The sequence below is a fragment of the Pholcus phalangioides genome, unplaced genomic scaffold (assembly GCF_987345545.1).
Source record: "Pholcus phalangioides strain wild (caught in Gottingen) unplaced genomic scaffold, Ppha-v1.0 ptg000007l_1, whole genome shotgun sequence".
Lineage (NCBI taxonomy): Eukaryota > Metazoa > Arthropoda > Arachnida > Araneae > Pholcidae > Pholcus > Pholcus phalangioides.
This window is the reverse complement of record NW_028301600.1, coordinates 65137049-65160397: the sequence shown is the minus strand read 5'-3', so window position 1 is coordinate 65160397 and position 23349 is coordinate 65137049. Positions and strand designations below refer to the sequence as shown.

At 33.3% G+C, this 23349-nt stretch overlaps 1 protein-coding gene across 3 annotated transcripts in view; it reads right to left on the bottom strand.

Moving 5' to 3' along the window:
- LOC149085632 (glutamate receptor ionotropic, kainate 2-like) overlaps positions 1–23349 on the bottom strand; it is a 185678-nt gene that overhangs the window by 87708 nt on the left and 74621 nt on the right. For all 3 annotated transcript variants that reach the window (XM_089233790.1, XM_089233792.1, XM_089233791.1), the window contains exon 2: positions 1822–1977. In XM_089233790.1, the coding sequence (XP_089089916.1) occupies positions 1822–1977 (156 nt within the window). The remainder of the gene's footprint in view (positions 1–1821; positions 1978–23349) is intronic.

Sequence of the window (23349 nt, the reverse complement as noted above, 5' to 3'; positions counted from 1 at the left end):
TCTTTGCTGCTGCATATATTGTAAATCAAGGTGGTCCTCCATTCTTAAACAAACGTGCAATACGGAGAGGGAAACAAAATATTTGTAATAAATTATCAAATTTTTCTATATGTTTTTTGATTGCGGATAGTTTATGTGACAAAAAAAAACAGTCTCTCTCTCTCTTTCTCTCTCAGTGTCAGTAATAATTAGTCATTATCAGTTTAATCATTTGTGAAAGTTTCGCAATATTTTGCATTATAAATAAAAATAAATTTATTGCGATATGAATACCGTACACAGGTTTTCCCTCTCAATAAATAAAATTCTATATAAGATGATGGGCAAGAAAAAAATAACAATTTCACGGATATTCAAAGGAATTTTCTGCGACGTTTGCATGAAACATCTTAAATGTCTAGAGTGTCTGACAAATAAAATGTAACAGCCGTAACTACACGTTCAACGAGAGAAAGACCCTCACTTTCCGGTGCTCCTGGAACTCTGATTATACAGTTGTACTAAAGCGTCTTAATTTCCGTAGATTAGCTGACAGCCGTTATCTCCATCCGAAATGAACTTTCTAAGGGATTTAATGCGAAAGAGGGGGGGAAAGGAAATGTAGTTGGATTTGGTTGAAGTAATTTAGAGGTCATCTTTTAATGGCTTTAAAGTCAAGTACGAAAATCATGAAATCCCACGCGGAAGCAGAATGCTTTAGTATGTATATTCAACAAAACTATCAAATTTATCCTGAGTACGAAAAATAAGATCGTTGAAAAATTCCTTAAACTGCAACAGTGATATTTAAGAGAACGAATAAAACAAGCAATTATAAAACGCAACATATAAAATGAAAATTTTCTAGAAATGTTTAAAACTTGATATGAAATTCAAATTTCTTCCGGTTAATTAAGTCAATATGTATTTTGGATTACATTTTTAAAGAATATAGTCGAAAAATCTGCAGTAAGTGGGTAGATGTTTACACAAAAAACGTTATTTTTCTTGAATGATAACAAAATAATCAAGATCGCATACATGTATGAAAAGTTGGCTACTAATTTATTCGATGCTAATTAGCGCCAGCATACAATTTAATATGTGATATATAAGCTATTTAATATCATTTGAACGTATTTTTTATTTCCCTGAGGGGTGGGACTCATTACATTTAATTTACATTCAATTTTCAATTCATGCGATTATTTTTAAATTTCCGATCGTCTAATGTTAAAAAATGAGTTTATTTTCCTACTTTTTATCAGCTGATCGATTTAGAAAAATTCCATTAAAATGGAGGATTATGACAGGTTTCTCGTGCGATATCTTTTCGTCTGATCGTATGCGTTATTCTGTATTCATGGAATTTCGTATTTCCTTTTGTATTTTTCCAACATTTTTTTCTTCATACCAGCAAGCGTAGAATTTGATGCATCATTCGTCAATCATTTGAACCCGACCATCAGAAATTCTTTTCTTTCTACTTTAGCACCATCAATTTCAAAAATCGATCACTCATTTTGTTACACGGATGGATCGAAAAAAATAAATCGCATACAATTCAGTTCCGATAGTTTTGTTTCTATTCACAAAAATGAGTTGGTAGTGTCTGAAAAGACAAGAATTAAAGAAGCTCGCATGCGAGAGGAATTTGTTCCCCATGACGGAGCGGTACCTTGAATAACAATAACTTTCACGGTAATGCATCAAGTTCAATGCAAAAAAAAAAAAAAAACGAGTTTTTCTGATTATCATATTTCGTAGTTAAGGGTAGTAAATGAAAAAAAAGCAAGAGTCCCGTAACCTTGAAATAATTTGATTTTGAAATAGAGAACGTACCTGATTTTGATGCATGGAAACTACTGTGTGGCTTTATTCTCTCGATTTTAACAGATAGTCGAGAGTCTGGCAGAATACTTGGATCTGAATTAATTCTGTCGACAGCGTACCGGAATGCCATTTCTCTGTCATCATCGAAGCTTTCAAATATACCGCCTAGAATAAGAATGAAACAAAAATCAATTTAGTTATGAATGCATTTTTACACTCTTGATAACTTCCATATTAACGTTTTTTTAGTAATATTTCGTAAAAAAAATGCATGGAAAGTACAAACACGGTAGACTAGATAAATTTAATGGCTATTTTTAAGACAATGAATATAACTATTCAAAGAAAAGAGAAACGAATGCAACTGCATTCTCTTTTAATGAGGAGATTAAATTTCTGTGCAAATATATGGCATAAAAATAAAATTTCTCTATTTTTAAAGATAATCCCATTTTCATGGGGAAAAAACAGAACATCAGTTCTTTTTAATAGTTTGAAAAAAAAAACTTCTACACGCAAGTTATTGAATATACCAAGAATTTTTAAATTTTCAGAAAATTTGCTTTACAAATTGCAAAAATAAGCAGATAAAGATCTGTATTTTTCAAGACATGACAGTAGTTCATTTTAAAACAATGTAGCTGTTTATTTAATTTTGTGAAATTTAAAACAGAAATTTTGTGAAAAAAATTAATGTTCTTTTCTTTAATCGATATTTATCACGATAATTAGAAGATTATTGTTTCTCGGGGAAACGTTTGACAATAGATAATTCATTTTTCATCATAAAAATATGCTCACATCATTATCCGTGATTTAAAATTACACGCAAAAGCTTCATCGGATTTTCTTCTTGTGATTGGAAACGACATATAGCTCTTTCCATTTTTTATCTTGTCTTTAAAATTAATTAAAATGTAATTAATTTAAATTAATTGCCACTAAGCATTTTTTTCGACATGCCAAATCTGTAGTAGTTTGAGTATTTAGGAAACTAATAAAGAATTTGTGATGAATGATTTTCCTTAATTTTTTTTTTTTGTTTTCACAAACGCTAAGCAGTTTAATTGTAAAAATAATCGATATCATCGTTTTGGAGAACGATCATCCGAGGTATGACGTATGCATGATATTAAGATCGAAATATCTGAATCCCGTTACATCTCAAGAGAAACTCAAACGCATTCAAAACGGCAGCACAGAAATCTCACGTCAATATGTTTATATGTGTTACGTGTAAAACTATGTAGAAATCCGTTTCTGTGAAGATGATAACATGCAAAATTTTCTCACGAATCGATTGCTTGCAAGATTAGGTAAAGAATCGAGTTCATGATTCGAAATTCTACGTTCTTTTTCTGGAGTATTAGATGCACTTTCGCCTCGATAGGTCTGAAAACAAGGGTGTCTCATACACTAGAACTGTAATAAGTAAGTGTGCAAAATATTAATCAAAGAAAAAGTGAGTCTTATACTATACATTTACAGCATATGAGATTTAGTGCGATTTATTTCACATCAGAAAGGAGTGTAAAAACAAGAAAAAAAAGTGAGCAACGTTTCTCGCTGAACTCTGTGATACTTTAGCATATATTTAAAATATGAATGCGAGCTTAGAAGTAGTAGATATGCATATTTATTTCATATTTATTTATGTGTATTTATTTAATATACAGAGTGATTACTTGAAATTCCTGTTGCCGCATTTTACTGGCGAACCGTTGATCCTAAAAGCATGCTTGCAAGTATAAAAATTACCCAAATAACGTGTAGACTTCAGATACGACATTTATGGTGGAATGGAAGGGATTGTATAGTTATTACTCTCTGTCCTTAAAAACCCAATTACAAAGTTGTCGCCCTGTCTCTCCTGAGGCCAACAAAGAAAATTCAATGTTTCTGAGTGCAATATTCGGAGGGTTATTGTGTGTGTGTGTGTGTGGAATTCAAAAATCGCAGGAACGTTGGGGAAAAAAGAACAGCGTAAAAATAAGGGAAAGAAGCTTTCTCTGTGTTCGTTTTCGTTCTTTCCCAACATTCAGGGCAACAACTTTCTAGTTGCGTTTTTTGTCTGTAAAAAAAGTTGATTTTTTTTATTCTGATGACTATGCAATCCTTTACAACATGAATGACGTATCTCACAGTTCTACACGTTATTTGGATAATTTTTCTAATTTGAAGTATGCCTCTAGGACCAACTGTTAGCCAGTAAAATGCTGCTGGGGGAATTAAGTGATCATCCTGTACGTTTCTTAATCATAGTTTTCTCATTTCGGCTTATCTTTCACATTCTAGACATCATTATGTTAATGTTATATCAAAAACCGAATCCGAGTATGTGCACCAGATGTGACTGATCCAGGGTTCCAGACATGTACTTCCCTATTTATACATCAACCATACCTACATTATACAATAGCGTAATCATCAGTTATGTTGAAAAAACCCTTCGTATACTTGAGTGCTTGAAAACTCTTTGCTTTTATTTAAAAAAATTAACATGGTGTATAAAGCAACCTTTTGCTATAATTGCACGCTCCATTCTAGTGGGCAGACTTTTCAGGATTCCATTATAGAATTGTTTCGTGAATCGTATTATAACAGTGTGGAAATTTTGACCTATGATGACAATAAGAAATGCACGAAATTCCTTCAATTTCGGTTTACATCTTCTGCCTTCCCCCTCCCGCCACTGTGGTCACAGATTAGATAATCTTCTGTGATATATGATTTTCCTGAAAATTCCTTCCCAATAGTACAGAAAATTGCTAAATAAAGTACAATACTGGGACATCATCGGCTGTAAAATCGTTATCTTTCATTTACACTATTCTGTAATCACTTTTGTTCTCGAACCGGCATTAATTTATGAGAGTTCAGTGTGACACGAATGCAGCCATGAAATAGTGGTAAATGTAGCTAAAAAATAAAGAAAGAAATACATCGGCAATATATACCCCTTTAAAAATATAATTTTGTCATTCTTCTGTGCCATACGAAATCAGTAGAACAGTCTGTAAAGTTAATTTCGATTTCCCCAGTCCGGATGTGGGTGGTTAGTGGAATTTTAAGGGCCCAGAATACAAACCGATATTGAGAGAACTTCGAGGATCTCTTATTGTCATCAAAAAATAACACAAACAGAATTCAATAACAAAAACTAATTTAAATTTACAAATTATCTTGTTCTTAAGAAAATATTCGGTTTTAGGCCGTGATGCGATGACAGAATATATCAACCGATTTTCATAAACTTTTACATAGTTCTTGTTGAGATGACTGGTCATCGTTTTCGTGCGAGTACAATGCGGTTAACGCTATTCCGGTTTTTATTCCATCCCAATTTATACCGCGATAATATAGCATAACTATGACGCATGAAACAACGCAAATTTTATTTGTTTACAACATAATCATTTTTAAAAATTCAGGAGAAACAAACAAGGCAGTGATTTGTTTAGAGTCGACTCGACTAAGACGCTTCTATACGAGGGTTGGAATCAAAATTTCGAAACGTCAGTTGGTGTTCTAACCACGTGGTTGAAAGGCGGCGCAAGCACAATGGGAGAAAGATTGTGGTTAGGTTTTCGTTATACGTCGTATGTCCGTTATAAATTTATTTCATGACTATCTTGAAGAAAGAAGTTGCATAAAAAACATTATATTTAAATCACCCAAAGTGCAGTAGATATTAGAAAAACGATTGTTTAAATAAATAAATACGGAGTAGAAAAACACTCGAAATAAGTTTAGCCAACATTGTTTTATTCTATCTCTATTCACAGAGAAAAAAGTTCATTTTTTTATATAAATACAAAGATTTTTCTGTTTTCTTTCTCTACTAAGACAATTTACTTCGATTTCAAGCAAAAAGAACCTTGGATTAGGAAAGAAAAAGTATATATTGTAGCATTGAATTGCCTTTTTTTCTTCGTTGTTGTTTTCAATACGAAATTTTCTTTTGTTTTCAGCAAAGGCAAAAATCATGAGAGACAATCATAAGAATTCTTATTTGTTTCCTTACATTAAATTATCAAAAAATACAAAAAAAATAAATTATACAATATGTTCAGTAAATAGCGAAATACGAATAAAAATAAATGAAACATGTTTGTGGAGATTAACGCAAATAGCTAAAATAATGAAAGTAGTTGATAAATGTTTTGTATTACTCTTCTTTAAAAGCTCTTCGTTAAAAAGCTTTTGAGAGAGAAATTCTTGATTAAAATATTATCCTTTTCATTTAAATTTCACAACGAAAAAAAGTTAACCAGTGTTTTCTAATTGTCTTTGTTCAACATTTTATTTAAATAAACCGAAATACTTGAACATGATTGCGGAACTTTCTGAAGTTTTAGGGAAAAAGAAAATTGCTTCACAGAAAAGAAACCTCTGATTTTGATGACAGTGAAGATACAGAACTATTCTCATTTGTAATGAATAATTTTTATTTTGGGGGAGGGAGGATAAAACTGTTTAAATGTGCTATAAAATGAAGCTTGATCCCCAATTTGATGATGCTAATGGTTGGGATTTTGTTCTCAAAAAAATTTTCACGTCTTTTTCCACTTCAATTTCTGTTATATGAGATGTGAAACAGCAAACAACTCGTCTTTCGTGCACCACTTCAAATTTAACTACTGGAGACAGGTCATAAACCAGGAGAGGCTTACCAGAAAGAAAAAGTAACAACATCTTTCATGAAAAGCCTACTATGATGAGCTCTTTTACTTAGAAAAAGATACGGATAACTCGGTGAAGGAAGGTGAAGTTTTATATGAGGTTAAAAAGACACGCTGCTAAAGGAGAATAAACTTGACAATCACTTTGAATGCTCTCTTTCTTTCTCTGACGTAAGCCTTTGAGTTTGAGCAGCGGTGAAAGCGAAATATAAGAATGCTTTTATGCGCAACTTTCTTTATGACTTCATTTTATGCGATTTCAAGCACAGCTTATCCTTTTTACAATGTTTGTTTCTACGCGGCACGAGTTATCTTTCTTCACTTTTCATTTACAAATTTATACGATTTGTGAAGAACAAATGTTCTTCCATTTCTTTTCATGCTATAAGGTCATAAAGATAAGGTTTCGACAAAATCTCTTGTCTCACTCTCTCGCTCTTTTTAATCCTCTACTTTGGAAACGAGTGCTCAAATCAACAGTTTTAGGATGACAAATTCACTAGATAATTTTTATCATTATTTTGGTCTCATTAGAGAATGTCTTTTACTTCAGACTTTCATGTCTGATATAATTTCATCTATTATAATATTTTCTAGCAATAAACTCGAATTGCGTAATACGTATCAAATTTTTCCAGTGTTTGTGGATTTAAGAGCTTCAATTAGAAACGATATAAAAGTTTCGTGTTTTGAGAGGCGTATTATTTTTATTAAGGAAAATTCGCACTTCAATAGAAAAAAGGGTCTAAGGCAATCTTCCACTGCTTATGTAAAAACAATAAGTTTTTATTTATTGTTGTGGCTTATAAGAGTCTATTATGCGATATCATTACTAAAACGATGATATATTATTGTTTTATCTATAAATTGTCTAAAATACCGTTACCACCATTTCATCTGAATATTGAACTGCTTCAAGTGCATTAAGGGGTGTCACGACCCCTGAAGTCGATTTTTCAAAAATACTTTATAAATATTTCATTTAATTCTAAATCAAATGCAAAAAAAATTCGTGAGAATCGGTTGGTTTGTTCTCTCAAAATAAAAGAAAGAGAAGTAATAAATTACAGTGTAAATGTATTCAAGAAAAACATGTTGAACGCAGTTTTTGAGCTCATCCGTGAGATTAAAAAAAACTACTGCACCAAACATTTTGGAATGTTGCCGAAATATTTATTCGATACGTGTAAGTAAAATGAACCTCCAATTTTGCAATAGATCAATAGCAAATATTTGCAAGTATATAAAAAAAAATGTTGAATATTCTGATTTTTAAAATTTACATTTTTTTCAAACTTTCAAAATTCATAAAATTTCAACGAATGGTCAGATATCCAAGTTTGAGATTCATTTTAATAAAACACGTGTCGAATAAACATTTTTTCAAAATTTCACACAGTATTGGTGGAGTAGTTTTTTTCATCTTACGAAGGAGCTCAAAAACTGATAGTCGGAGAAAATCGCGTTTAAAGTGTTTTTTTGTATACACATTTGCACACAATGTGTTTCATTACCTCTTTTTTTTTATTTTGAGAGAACAAACTAACCAATTGACACGAAAATTCTTGCAATTGATGTGCATCGGAATGTAACATGTTTTTAAATCATTTCTGAGAAATCAACTTTAAGGTTCGTAACACCCTTTAATCTATGAATACAAATCATTTTAACAAAAGATTCTTCGTCATTATCAAATATTTAGTCGATATATATATATATATATAACTAATATATTTTTTACTAGTAGAGTAATTTTTAATCAGAAAAAAAAACAAGAATTTTCAGGGGTTCTCTAGAAATTCGGTAAATTTAAATAGTGAAGATGTTTCCAATTTCATGGTTTACATAGGTAAATGTAGAAACGCAATGCAGATAACAATAAAATATGAGAATATATTTTTAGATTGGGATTCAAAGTGATAAGTACCTTCATTAAAATTTGAAATCACTTTCATGTCTTTATTATGAACTACAGTTTGTTGGATCTGTAGAAAAGGTATAATTTCTCCCACAATGACAAATTTTTAAATCGCAATATTCAGCGTGATAACAAATATTCATTCATATCCCTAGTATCTAAACATTCAGAATCGGATTACCGGCATCGTAAAATCTCAAGAAGTTAGCTTCATGCAGATATCTGAAATTTATTCAAACATAATATATCAACAATCACATATGCGTACTTTTTTATTTCCGATTCATTTTATTCTTTTGATCAAGTTCCTAGACACGTCTTTGCGAATTTTACAAATGCTTATAGATAAATCAAAAGTGTGAATAGTCTATCTACACGAGTCATTTTACTGCATTGAAGGGTAAGTAGAGTAACCTCTGATTTTTTATACATTCCACATTCGGCGTGTCTTGCAGAAAAAATAAGGAGAAAAGAAAAAGACGAAAATTCGCCTGTTCAGAAAACTGTCGGCATCTGATCTTCCTGAACACACTCACACATATGTCACACGAAATCAGGTTCTTATTTTATCTGTCACAATTCTGCATTTTCTTTGCGATATTTGCACTTTTTCCTCAGAGTTTATTTACGGCTAGCCATAAAAGACGAAACCGTTCAATATATACTGTAGCTAAATGTAAGTTTGGGAACAGCATGTTTTCATTTCTGTTCTCGCAGAGTTAAAAAAAATGAGAAAAATATTTTTCTCATTTTTTTGACTCCTTATACGAATTAAAAAGGTAGCATAGAATTTAGAATTTACTTTGCTACACAATCCGTAAATCAAACGGCCTATTCAGCTGATCCATGCTTCTTTACGTGAAAAATATAATTCATTAGTAAATAATTGTTTTAGTTTCTACTGTTAACTCGTTTTTAAAATTTTATCGCTTTGATATTGATTTTTTTATGATTTGAAGAGCAAAATTTGTCTCTGTAGTTCTTAAGTGCGTATATAGACTCCATGAAAACTTATCCATGGCCTATTCACTGTGTATTTTAAAAATCAAGGTGAAGTAAAAAAAGTCACATTAAAATCATTTGATCATTTTTGTTGCACCACGATCATTTTCTCACACGAGAACTAATTAGACCGTGACCTACAATTTATTGCCGATTCCAAACTGCGGCTATTTTTTTATACTCACCCAGAGGTTGGTGCGCTAACTCATCGGTGTGGAACTCTTTGTAGTAGCATTTTTTTTTTCTGTGGTCATGTCGCCGTTTCTGTTGTACACCTGAGTCAGAAAAATGTCTGACGAGGACGAATCGGGTATCGAACTCACGACACCTCCGTTGGTAGTTTAGGCGAGCATCTTATCGACCTGGGTTACCGTGCCCAAGCCACATTAAGCTAGCTCAAAGAAATTATTTTAAGCTATTATGAACAACTAAACATATTATCCTACTATATTTACTATACTACTACTTCACCAAACACCAACTCTGGCCATATCGCTATATTGCAATTTACTGCCATTGTATTTACTATACTGGCACGAGTTCCGACATTTCCGCTTATTGTTAGTTTCGTAGTGTCGACTTAAATTTGCATAAAAGTTGGCGAAAAGTAACAAAATGGAAACCGACATACTTCAAAAAATGCAATTTTTTTTGTCCTCAGTGGAAAACGATCTTGTTAGTATAAAATACAGAGCAATTTAGTGAAATAAGTAAGAACATACCCAGGTCTGGAAAAAGAAAACAACTCCTCTCATACATATGCAAATTGAAATTTTCATTTTTTTTATATAGGAAAAATTTCGCTTTTACAGATATTTGGCGGCACTATGAAACTGAGTCCACTTCTTTCAGAAGAAACTCTATCGAAAGGAAAACTCTCCAACCGGAGGAATACTTTTGAAAATACATCTTATAATTTATACCTTTTATCATCAACAATTTAAGTATTACCCAAAATATGGTGTTCTGTTGGGTTTTCTGGTTGATTCAATAGTTACTTCAATCTTGCTATTTTCCCGGAATCCTTAGTTATCTTCGTTATGGCAGACACCTTGTGATTTTCTTCTTCAAGAACTTAATAAATTAAGATATTTATTAATATATATCAATTTCTATTAATTTGGAGCTGAAGAAAATTGAATTGCATATATTACGAGGTTCTTGTAACAAAAGATAGTCTTCTATAACTAAAAAAAATTATCGAAACAATTTATATCAACACCTGAATGAATAAACGCGAGGGTCTCTGCCACCGGACTTATCCCGTTGCCGAGATCTCTTCCAGCCCAGCTTCGTGGCAGAGTCTGGAACAAAGTGAGTGTGCAAACCTAACAGTCTGAGCGTGTATCTAGTGTTGTGTATGATATTTCAGTGCTGCCATCTATACTTCAAATTATGAGTGAAGTGCAATGATTGAATATCTGTAACGTTGTAGGTCTTGTTGCTCTCTGTGGCGAGACTTTTTAACGGGAAGATCGGCTCGCATTCGCGCCTTGAAGTTGGGAACCACAGAAAACCAACTTCAGCCGACCACCACTGTGGGGTTCGAACCCGGATCCTCGCATCGCGAGTCCGTCACTATAACCACTCGACCACCACAGCGGCTATATCAACACCTATAACCTATTTTATATAAATGTTCTTCATTTACAAGAATCCTAACATCTATTACAGGTGATCATGACTGTATTGGTATTGTCATTAAATTGGCTTTTATGTAAACCGGAAAGCGACTGAATAAATCTCGCGTTACTTAAAATTAATTTAATTAAATACATAAACATTTTGAATTAAATCTACGTTCAGAGAAAGTATTTGAGAATATTTTTGAGATCTCTATGAGTGTCGAAAGTTTTTTTTTAATATTCTTGAATTTCGGAAATGGGTTTTTGATCCAAAGTAAGATAGGTATTTTGAACACGTTGGAAAAGTCCGAATTCCCTCGTGATACTCTTTCTATAGAAATGTTGGAATTGATTTCCTGTCAGCACTCACCTGGCATCCAATTAAAAGGTCAGATTGAATTCTTATATATATATGTTACGGTAAATGTGATAAATAAGTTATTATGCATACTTAACAATCGTCTTGGTAAGTTTGAGAAATTAATCACTTTTACCAGTAAATGTGCATAATACCAAAGTGTCGTTAGTTAATTGAATAAATACTTGAAAATTATCTCCTTTATTTGTGATTAAGTATGATACTTAGTTTAACGATGTACGATTATGCATGCTTCGAGTAATTGGTGAATTTGATAAATATGAAAAAATTACAAATGAGTATAGTATGGGATGAATATAGTCTGACCAAGATATAATGTTGACAAATTTTATGATCATACCCCGATATATGATACAATACATGTATGAATTATCGTGTATGTATCATATATGATATAGTACGGTTCATCATGTTTACCAAGTGATATACGCTTTGGTATTATGCATAATACAAATCACTAATACAAATACAATGCCACAACAGGCAAATTGCCCAACGAGGTGACTGACTTAAGAACATCATGGATCCCCGAGCCATCTTTTGGAGGCCCTACCAACTACTGCTACACCACACATGCACACCCCCCCCCCCCGCGGAACCCCCCAACGAATCGGTACACGCGGGAATGTGCGTGTACGTGTAGTGAAACCTGACGTGAAGTTTTTGTTTCGCTGTAATGTTTGTTATGTGTAGTGCTGCCATCTGCCACCAGTTTTTCTAACTATGAGTGAAGTGTTATGATTGAATGATTTATCGTTGTAGGACTGTTGCTCTCTGTGGTGAGACTTTTTAACGGGGAGATCGGCTCGCATTTGTGCCTTGAAGTTGGGAACCACAGAAAACCAACTTCAGCCGACCACCACTGTGGGGTTCGAACCCGGATCCTCGCATCGCGAGTCCGTCACTATAACCACCCGACCACCACAGCGGCCGGTAAAAGTCATATTTTTCAAATATTTGTCAAATTTACCAACGACGTTTCAGTACTATGCATAATCGCCGGTAAAAGTGATTGATTTAGGGAAGTTTATCAAACTTACGGAAACGATCGGTGATTATGCATAATAACCGAATTTATCACATTTATCGTTAAATATGTACTTGGTCAAAACTTTTTTTTTTCACTTATACAACTGGGAAGATCAATGCACTCAACAGCTTTTGCAGCCGAAAAAGTAAGAAACCTTATTTACCTGCGAACACGGTAACAAAATGGTAGCGTGTTTTCGATAGAATATTTCTCTCTGGAGTATTTCAAGAGTAAAGAAATTAGAAATATACAAATATACATATTGGAATAAAGAAACGGAAACACGTAAAATTTGTTTCATCTCCAGCAATGTAGAAGGGGTATCCAGCATTGCTTCATTATAATTGACTGAAAAAAAAGTACGGCGTGCCTACATCATCAGTCATATTCAATGTACGAGTCTACATTTTTTCGGTGTATCCACGCACACATATATATTTATTCTTTTCCCATACCATTTGATTTCCAAGGTTCAACAAACATGTAAATTTTATAGTTTTTATGAGAATAAACGAAGAGATAGATATATACAGAAATATAAAATAAATTCAACTTTTATACTCATTTCAATTTTCTAGATGTATGATGATTTTTTAGTATTTTTTAAAAGAGCGCATTGAAAAGTTTTTCTAGTGACAAAAATTCGTTTTATTTCCTAGGTATCGCAAAATACGGGAAAAAGTGAATTTTTTTCACTTAAGCCCAGTTTACATGTACAAGATTGGGAGTCGCTTTGGTGATTATTACCTGCATGGCAACTTGTTTTCCACATGGGGGGAAAAAAAGAACGAAGATCCGTCAAAAGAGTCCCATCTTTGTTGCGGAATAATGGTGGGTGACTCCGACCTCCTTTTCCATAATCCTTTGTGCCGCGAAAACTACTGTAAGCTCCTTCGTAGGCCATCTTGAACCAACCACTTCCGTTCAACTCACGTAACCAGTGACGACTTCCGGAAAGAACAGGGGGAATACCGGCATAAACTAAACGCCATGTAAACGGGTTGTAGCGAAAGTCCCTGCTACGGGTAACTTCCCGGGATATTTTATTGCACATGTAAACGAGACTTTAATGACACTTGAAAAAACAAGCGTTTCACCTTTGATGATGGTTGAAAATAAACAAAATCAGCCACGAGCAAATTTGTATATATGTTTCAAAAAATTATTTATAAAATAAATTTTGTTTGTTATACACAAGGTGATTGATGCCCTTTATATTTTTAGTATATGCATTAAGTGTACTATATTTTATCATGCATACAAGGTGCATAGGAAACAGGGCGTATGACATTTTACTGGTGAACCGTTGATCCTGGAGGAATACTTCCCATTAGAAAAAGTATACAAATAACATGTAGAACTAGAACTGATACGTCATTCATGTTGCAAGGGATTGTATAGTTATTAAAATAACAAAAACAACTTTTTATACTGACACTCTGTCCTCAAAAACCTAATTAAAAAGTTGTTGCCCTGTGTCTTCTGAGGCCCACAAAGAAAATTCTATTTTTTTAAGTGCGATATTCGCAAAGATATTTGAATTCAAAAATCGGAGGAAAGTTGGGAAAGACCAGCATAAAAATAAGAGAAAGAAGCGTTGTGCGTTAGGTTTTGCTGCTCTTTCCCAACTTCCCTCCAATTTTAAAATCAAAAATCTCAGTGAATATTGCGCTTAAAAACGTGGGATTTTGTTCGTTGGCCTCAGGAGAGACAGAGCAACAGCTTTCTTATTGGTTTTTTTTGGACAGGGTGTTCACACAAAAAGTTAATTTTTCTATCTCAATAACCATACAACCCCTGGCTAATAGAAATAACGTATCAGAGGTCCACACGTTATTTGGATAATTTTTCTAATTGGAAGTATGCCTCTAGGATCAACGGTTTGCCAGTAAAATTAGACAAGGGAAGTTAAGTAATCACCCTGTATAAAAAAATAGTATATATATATATATATATATATATATGTTTTCTTTCTTTCTGGAAAAAGTATCCATTATTTTGAAATTAATTTGGATTCAATATAAATTGAAGTTTGAATTTTTTAATAAAATATTTGCAGTATGTCGCTTTCAAATTGTCTTTAATACTGAATTATTATCCAAAAAAGAGAGATTAAATTCTTATATAAATCGATATAACATTTTATATAGATTTCAATGGAATTACTCTATACACCCTGCACGGTATATAAATGTCTGGTAAGAAAACTAAAAAAAAAATAAATCATAATTTGTATCATTCACTTCTGGGTAATCAACCACAACTAATTTTCCCTGAACGGTCTCTGTAATGACATTTTTTCGTGTTCTTAGCTGCTACAAGTTATCGCAACATTAAAGAAAAAGAGTAATAAAATCGAGGAGGCAAAAAAATTATTTCCGTAACAATTCACGTTATAGTGAAGATGGTTTTAATTATTTGCTTAAATTCTCATTTTAATTAGATTTTTAAGGAATTCTAAATTATGTTGCAAAAAAGTTAAAAAAAAAACTATACTAAATAAAAAAACTCTAATCTCGTTAAATACTTTACTGGTATTCTTCACGAATAGCCAATTACCGAGGCAAATTAGGTAATTAACAGCAGTCACGTTCCATTCATGGCTCTGAACAGGCTTCCGCAACAGAAAACGAATGCTAACGTGAGAAAGCGAAAAGAATGTTCACTTTAGACATTTTCTTTGAAGAATGCTCGTCTATGCATTACAGGAATCTGAACGTCTTTTTGTTATAGAATGATAGTAATAATAAAAAAAACTTATATGTTTTCACAAAACAAACAGGGGAGAGAGTTGTCAAATGTTTTCTTCTTCATCTTCAAAAACATTCGAAATATGCGAGTTGGCTTACTGAGAGTGCACTAAAATCTCGATTGACGTATTTTTATAGTCCGTGGAGCAGAAAGTATTTGTAGTTCAACTCAATTTGAACGAGAATCAAGATGCAGTTAACCTTTAGACTACCTGGAAATTTCTATACCTTTTTGGTAGCGATGGGGTCCAATGGACCCACATCGAATATTTATGCATTTTCCTCAATTTACTACAAAAATTTATAAAAACGATTTAAAAAGTATATGATAAATCGAAAAGCACTTGATGAGATTCATTTATTAAAACAATGGGTTGTTCAACGCAAGAAATAAAAAAAGCAATGAGTATTAAATAATCTTTTTATGACTCCGTGGTTCATACAAAATCTTGGTTTTCAAAAAAATTAGGTTAGGTATAACCATTTCAAACAAGTTCTGAAGTGCATTTCAATTATATTTTTTGCAATATACACACACATTTAAATATGCTCAGTGTATATGTGAGCTTTACATTTCTTGCACCAGGTTCTTGTCTTGCTGCTTTCTTTGATGGACACATTTCTTGCACATCGAGCTTTCTTCTTAGGTGGCTCAACATCGTCGTGGCTGCTTGATGGATCGATCGTCTTCGAAAAACGTCACTTCTTTTCCAAGTGAAATCAGAAAACTTCTTAGTTTCTGGCATTCAATTTTGCTATCTTTTTGAAATGATGGTTGAACAATGTATGCGTTGAGGGCCCTCACATCGACCATGCTTTATAAAAGTACCATTGGTCATCTTTTTGTCTTTCTCTTTGTGCCGCAGCATCGGCTCATTTGATCCATGGTATCTACACCGGATTTTGTTTTGTTGCAATGCAGGATAATATGTGGCTTTTTCTCTGATGTTGAATTATCCTACTCGGGTTGATTGGCCATTGTGTAGAGAAAAAGTGACCGATTTATTTTTTTTTCCGGACATTAGTATACTATCATTAATCTTTCTGGAATTCAAAACGACTGCTGTTTACTGTCCTTGTTGTGTGTGCATTAATCTACTTTTACAAAAAGAAATTAAATATCTCTCATTTTTTTATGGTTCCAACATATGTTGGTTGCCATTGCTTCAATTTACGAGCTGGAAATAGGCTAGTGAAAAAATTATCGGTGGTAATATTTCTACCAGAAACTATATGAATGCTCTGTGTTTCTAGAACTACTCTTTACCTTGATTGGTTTCCCTCTCTTGTTGTGATCTCTTCCCTGTGTATATCTACATGTTGCACACATTTCTTATTGGGCTGTAGCAAATAACCCAGAATTTTATACCATATTTTCCTGGTTTACTGGTATGTACTGGCTAAATGAACAACACTCTTTGAATTTAAACAACTGCACGTCCACCGTTACGTTATTGTCGAAATTTCTTGGATTTTTTCGTTAGAAAGACCGGCACGTGATATTATCTGCAGAACAGAAAAAATTTATTTCCCTTGTTCTACTCACAACTATTTTGAAAAACCTTGCTTTAGTTGAAGAAAAAAAACAAAAACAACCACCAAACAGCCCTTGATTTGCCTAGGTGGGGCTACCTAAAGTTTTGTTATTCAAGAGTAAGAAATGAGGCATTCGAAGACAGGAAGACGAAAAACTGTGCTACCTGTGGTGGAAAATCTGACCTTTCATTGTTTTTTTTCTCATAAAATCCCCATAGAGGTCCAGTGAACCCCATTGGTGTTGGAAGCTACAAGTTTGAATAAGTTAGGCTTAACTGAAAAAATTGAAGAAAGGATGAATGTCCATGAAAAAAAAAAAGAGAAAAAAAACGAAAGAAAGAAAAAGTCAGTGACACTTGGCTCTCGAAACGCACAGTTTTTACGCACAAATTGAGATTGAATACTTGAGTTGGGTCCAATGGACCTCAGGTGTAGTCTAAGGGTTTAAAAAAAACAAATTTCTGTGTTTTATATATATACTCCGTACTGAGTTTAAAAACCTTTTGAAAGATATTTCGAGAGAAACTACAAAAAAAAATATCGTTGTTATGGTTAATTATGGTTTCAAAATCTTCTCAACAAAATATCGTTATAGAGGGGGTTTATCGTGGCAAAGGATATCGTTGTATCCAGAGGAGTTTAACATTAGACTATAGGCGATTTTTTCCAAACAAGATTTGAAAAAATGTCGTTGTAGAGGGATATATCATTATATCGAGTATCGTTGTATTGAAGTTTCACTGTCGTTATTTCATAATAAAATTATTAGATACAGGAGACATCGCATATTGGAATCACGGATAATGATATCATAAGGGTATTTGTATCACTTTCGCCAGTATCATAACAAGGGGAAAAAATTCATTTCTTGTTAACAGGACTTCTGTTTATGTTATAAATTTTTCGTCGAAACTTTTTTTTTTGAATATTTTGAAAGTAGGGTTGAATCAGACTCATTTTTTCCCTATGAGCTACCGTTATCAACCCACAAGTCTATTGTAGGAGGTCAGAATGAGCTCCCTCATTGATAAAAATTGCCCTAGTCTGGATCACAATGTCCTTATCGTCTGTGTGTCCGAACGCTTCTTTCTCTTATTTTTATGCTGGTCTTTCCCAACTTTCCTCCGATTTTTGAATTCAAATATCTTTGCGAATATCGCACTTAAAAAAATAGAATTTTCTTTGTGGGCCTCAGAAGACACAGGGCAACAACTTTTTAATTAGGTTTTTGAGGACAGAGTGTCAGTATAAAAAGTTGTTTTTGTTATTTTAATAACTATACAATCCCTTGCAACATGAATGACGTATCAGTTCTAGTTCTACATGTTATTTGTATACTTTTTCTAATGGGAAGTATTCCTCCAGGATCAACGGTTCACCAGTAAAATGTCATACGCCCTGTTTCCTATGCACCTTGTATGCATGATAAAATATAGTACACTTAATGCATATACTAAAAATATAAAGGGCATCAATCACCTTGTGTATAACAAACAAAATTTATTTTATAAATAATTTTTTGAAACATATATACAAATTTGCTCGTGGCTGATTTTGTTTATTTTCAACCATCATCAAAGGTGAAACGCTTGTTTTTTCAAGTGTCATTAAAGTCTCGTTTACATGTGCAATAAAATATCCCGGGAAGTTACCCGTAGCAGGGACTTTCGCTACAATGTCCGAAGGCTTATCGTCTGTGTAACAGCCTCTATGATTCTATATTATTAAATTTATCGTAATTCGTAATACACATGAGACAGTTCCATTCTAACATTCAATTAACTTCATTTTCTAAAAAAATCTTGCTTTTTTTTTAGAGAACTGAAAAAAATGCACGATTTAACATTTTAAAACCTGTTATGTTAGGGGGATAAACAGAGTTGTCCCCTTTCCATCTGCCCATACGTCCCGTTATGCCAAACGGGACACATGGTCATCGTACTTACAACCAGGGTTATTTGGATATAGTTATTAATCGGTTATTGTTATCAGAAACCCCGAGTCACACTAAGCGTCTTGCACTAAAGTTATTTCCTAAAAACAAAAACGGATAGTCGGAATTGATTTCCACATCATTATAAATAAAACTGATCGTTTACTCTCTTGTTAGTGCAGGGGTCTTCAACCTTTCAGACACCGCGGGAAAAATTAAAATTGCCCATAAAGCTCGCGGGCCACCAACACATATAATAAGGTATTTATAATTGTACAAGACTGGGGTACTCAAACCTTTTTCTACCCACGGCGCCCTTTACCCTAATCAACACTTGTCGGTGGCTCCCAAGAGCAGTTTAACTAAGAATCTCTTCGAAAAAACCTTCGTTGATCTACTACTCTGCGGCGCCCCTGAAAAAAGTTAGTGGCGCACACTTTGAGAACCCCTGGTATAAAAAAGATCCAGATTTACAAGGACCCAAAGCCGAAACACACTACACTGACGTCACGTCACGTCACGTCAGTCTAGTGTGTTTCGGGTTTTACTCATGCAGCTACAGTAGCATTTAATGGAAGGGGGCCGATGGGGCTCTAAGTTAAACTTGAGCAAAAATAGTTGAAGACATTTATTTATTCTGAAACTGTTTATTTTATTAATTATCAATTTTGATCAGTTCTGAAAGAACTATTTTCTCACCAATTCTAAAAAGTTTCTAATTAATTCTGATTAATTTCCATCTGAAAGCACTTTAATTCTGTGATTATTTGTTTCGGTAATTCTGAATTTATTTTTTTTTCTCGATGCATCTTGAAATAATTTTTTCAATTATTATGCAATTATTCTTCTATTAATTGTGAAATCATTTGTATCACAAATTATATGAAATTATTTCTTTCATTGGTTTATAATTTATTTTTCCACTAATTCTGAAATAATTTCTTTCATCAGCTCTATAATTATTTCTTTCATTAATTCCGAAAATATTTCTTTCATTAATTTTAGAATTAATACTCTTTCAATGTTCTCAACCATTTTCTGAAAATGATCAGCGAGCGATGACAAAAAGCTCAAATGTGGCCCGCAGGCCATGCGTTGAAGATCCCTGCGTTAGTGTTATCCACGTACACCGTCAAGTTTTATTTTTATTTATTGTTCATAAAATACAAAATTATAAAAAGGTTTATTTATACATCCAACCGTATAAGGTTGAAAGGTTATTTCACAATGAGAGTTTCCGAAAAGAATGACAGTTTACGGCAGATTCTAAACTTAAAGCAAAGCAAAATATGAAAAAAATATCTACGAAAAGATAAAATTGAGCTGTCATACATAGTCTTATCACTCCCGAAAAATTAGAATTCGGGGAATATAATTAAATATTGTAATAATAACTTTGGTAATGGTGGAATAAAAATAAAAGTTTTTATTTAAAATTCAATCAAATATAAAATAAAATCTTGATTTTTACAGTTTTACACTCGGCTCTCATACAGATATACCTAAAAACAACTTAACCTGTAACATTTGACTGAAAGTTCGTTAAGATAGTTGGAACTCGATTTTTATTACTTTTACACGCTAAAATGAGCAAGTCTCATAAAAAGAAAATGGCAATAGTTGTAAAAAGTGGAAAATACCAAGAATTTCAATCATCAATGTCTCGATGAATTAATTCCGATTAATTTCCATCTGAAAGCACTTTAATTCTGTGATAATTTGTTTCGGTAATTCTGAAATTATATTCCTCTGTCATGTTTTGATGAATTTTCATCAAAATATGATGAGGTAAATTTCTTCAGTAAAATAGAGAGTTTACTTCAGGTTGCAATACAACATAATTGATAATACTCCGATTGAGCACTGTATAAAAGTTTTAATGGTTTCATTTCGAAAATTTGCTGTTTGGTTCAAAAATGAACACGGGTTTACGCAGGTCAATTCTGTAATTCCTTAAAGTGAAAAGTGTTCAAAACAAGTGAATGAAGCTATTCTAGCTCGAATTTCCTTGTTTTTTTTTAATATTTTGTCATATTTTACTTAAATTTTAGGATTAACCAAAGATTTTTTCACCGTTCGGACACTCTCCGTAGTGTGATGAAAGTTTATATTTTTCGAGTCATGGTATGCAATAAGCATCAACTGATGTTTTACACATGTAATAGTAGTTATGTTGCGGCTTGAAAGAAATCTTAAACATTTTTAAAAAAGGGTATAAATTTAAAGCACCGTTTTTCTTGACAGTTTTGAATAAGTTTCGTTAAATTAGAAAAACTAGGGGATAAAAGTTAAACTTTTCCAGTCCCTAAGATTTACAACAAATTTATGTTTACTTCTCAAGTATTTTCACCTTCATCTCGCTTACAAGCGAGATGTTGTTAAGGGGTCAAACTTGATCCTATACGTTTACATAAATTTTCGCGGAGTCTGCATTATTCGTACAGAAGAATCAAGACTTTATCTATGTGCGTAAGACCAAAATTCGACAAGAATATTTCCCTTATAGTGATGTAAAGACGTAACAGTTCGGAAAGATTTCTATGCGAGGTATCTCTTCGAGCAGGTGTTTCTGCATTCAAAGCAATACACGCTTCGGGATGATAAAGATCGTTTAGTTGGCATATATGCATAAGAAATGAACATCGTATGCGGTATTTTCCGATTATACCGTGAACGCAAATAGCTATTTTCTACAAATATCCATTTATTCAAACACGCCACATACTAAATTTTTACGAGAAGTTCTAAAATATTTTTCTCTGTTTTTCTTGTTTTCCCAATCGATTTGATATCAAATATCTGGTGAATATTTGGTGATATTTGAATATTCATGGGGGAAAATTTGTAAGAATATGGCTACAACAATTAGAAAAATAAATGTGCAAAATTTGAAAATCAAATTTTCATTCTTTTGTTGAAACAATTTCGTTCAATTCTAATATTGAGGTGATAACGATGAGAGAAATATGAGGTCTAATGTTGAAAATTTGTTGCATTTAGATTAGCAATTTTCTCGAGTATAATATCGTCATATACACGCTGGGATCGTGGGATGAAAAAACAATTTTTCGCTTTACATGCATTTACGGTACATTATTTCAATTCTCTTAACAGGCTACTACCTTACCGCATACAAACTCCGGTCATATATCGCCATACGACAATTTCCTACCAGTGGAGTTGGGTGGGAAATGAAGGCGCCATCAATCGGTGGTCGTCCCAGGCTCGGCAGGTAAAGAACTTGATTCTCATGTTCTTCGGCCAGGATTTGAACCCGTGTACCTTGACGATAACCTTCATAGTGAAAGACGATCATCTTACGCGAAAACCCATGCTACTGGGGGTTTTAATGTGTAAAAGTCTCAACAATAAATAAACAGGTCATAAAGTGACTTGACTCTAAACCGTGACCATATCGCAAGGACTAGCAAGAGTCAAAGTGAATGTTTCGTAAGTGTTCGCACAGTTCTGTTGCTCTTATATGGTAATGTCAAAGATACATCACAGGACTTGATGAATCGTGAACAGAGATCAAGACGACGGAGTCACTAATTCAAATGTGATTAGATAACTAAATGTGTGACAGCGATAACTAAATGTGTGACAGCGATAACTAAATGTGTGACAGCGATAACTAAATGTGTGACAGAGATAACTAAATGTGCGACAGAGATAATTAAGTGTGTGACAGAGAGACGACAAGGATGAGCAATATGTATCAAGAATGGTTATTCGGCAACTACCGGTACGGAAGTTAATTCACATGTGCATCAAGTAGCGTGCATAGTGTTTAATCAGCTTCTACAGAGACATCACCAAATATTTTATCACGTATATATAGCTTTTAGTCTTTATAGTTGCATTTTTAATTGGGGGTTGCTGTATTTTAGAAATACAGCGTGAGCAAAAAGTTCGTAGAAACTTTAAAAGTTTATAAAAACCGGAAAAATAACTAAAATAAAAAACGGTTAGCAGGGTTAGCATCGCTAAGTCACGGGAATTTTTTAAAGACAGGATAAAAAATAATTCAAAAACAGCCGATAGGTGGCGCTGGTAAGAGCGATTTAGGTGGAAATATGCAAATGAGACGGTTATAAGAACTTGCGCTCCTAATTCACAATCAGTTCACCGTTGTAAACCGTGCATGTGGGCCTGCTGCACTCTGCCGTTGCTGGATTTGGGACTCGCCTGCAATGTGTTATACCCTGGGGTGGTGGTCATGTGGAACACATACTGCTGTAATAAACGATTTGGAGGCATTCTGTTCGTTATTTGCGTATCTTTTCTTTCACTTGTGTACGTCAGCGCCACTTATCGTCGTTTTTTTAGTTATTTTTTCCTGTCTTAAAAAATTCCCGTGACCTAGCGATGCTAACCCAGCAAACCATTTTTCATTTCGCTTATTTTCCCCGTTTTTATGAATTTTTAAAGTTTCTACGCGGACTTTTTGCCCACCCTGTATATGAAATCCATACTTTTCATGGGCACCTCAGCCCTGCATTTTGCCTGTTGTGGCCTTGTATTTATATTTGTTTATATGTAGTAGCGATTGTTGTCGGTGTCGAAGGGAGTTTTTCTGTAATAGGGGGTTGTCAATAAATTGTTTTTTAATTTGTTTCCTCAGGGAATCGTGAATTCTAACACGATTGACATGTTTAAAAAGAAGTAAAGTACGATAAACA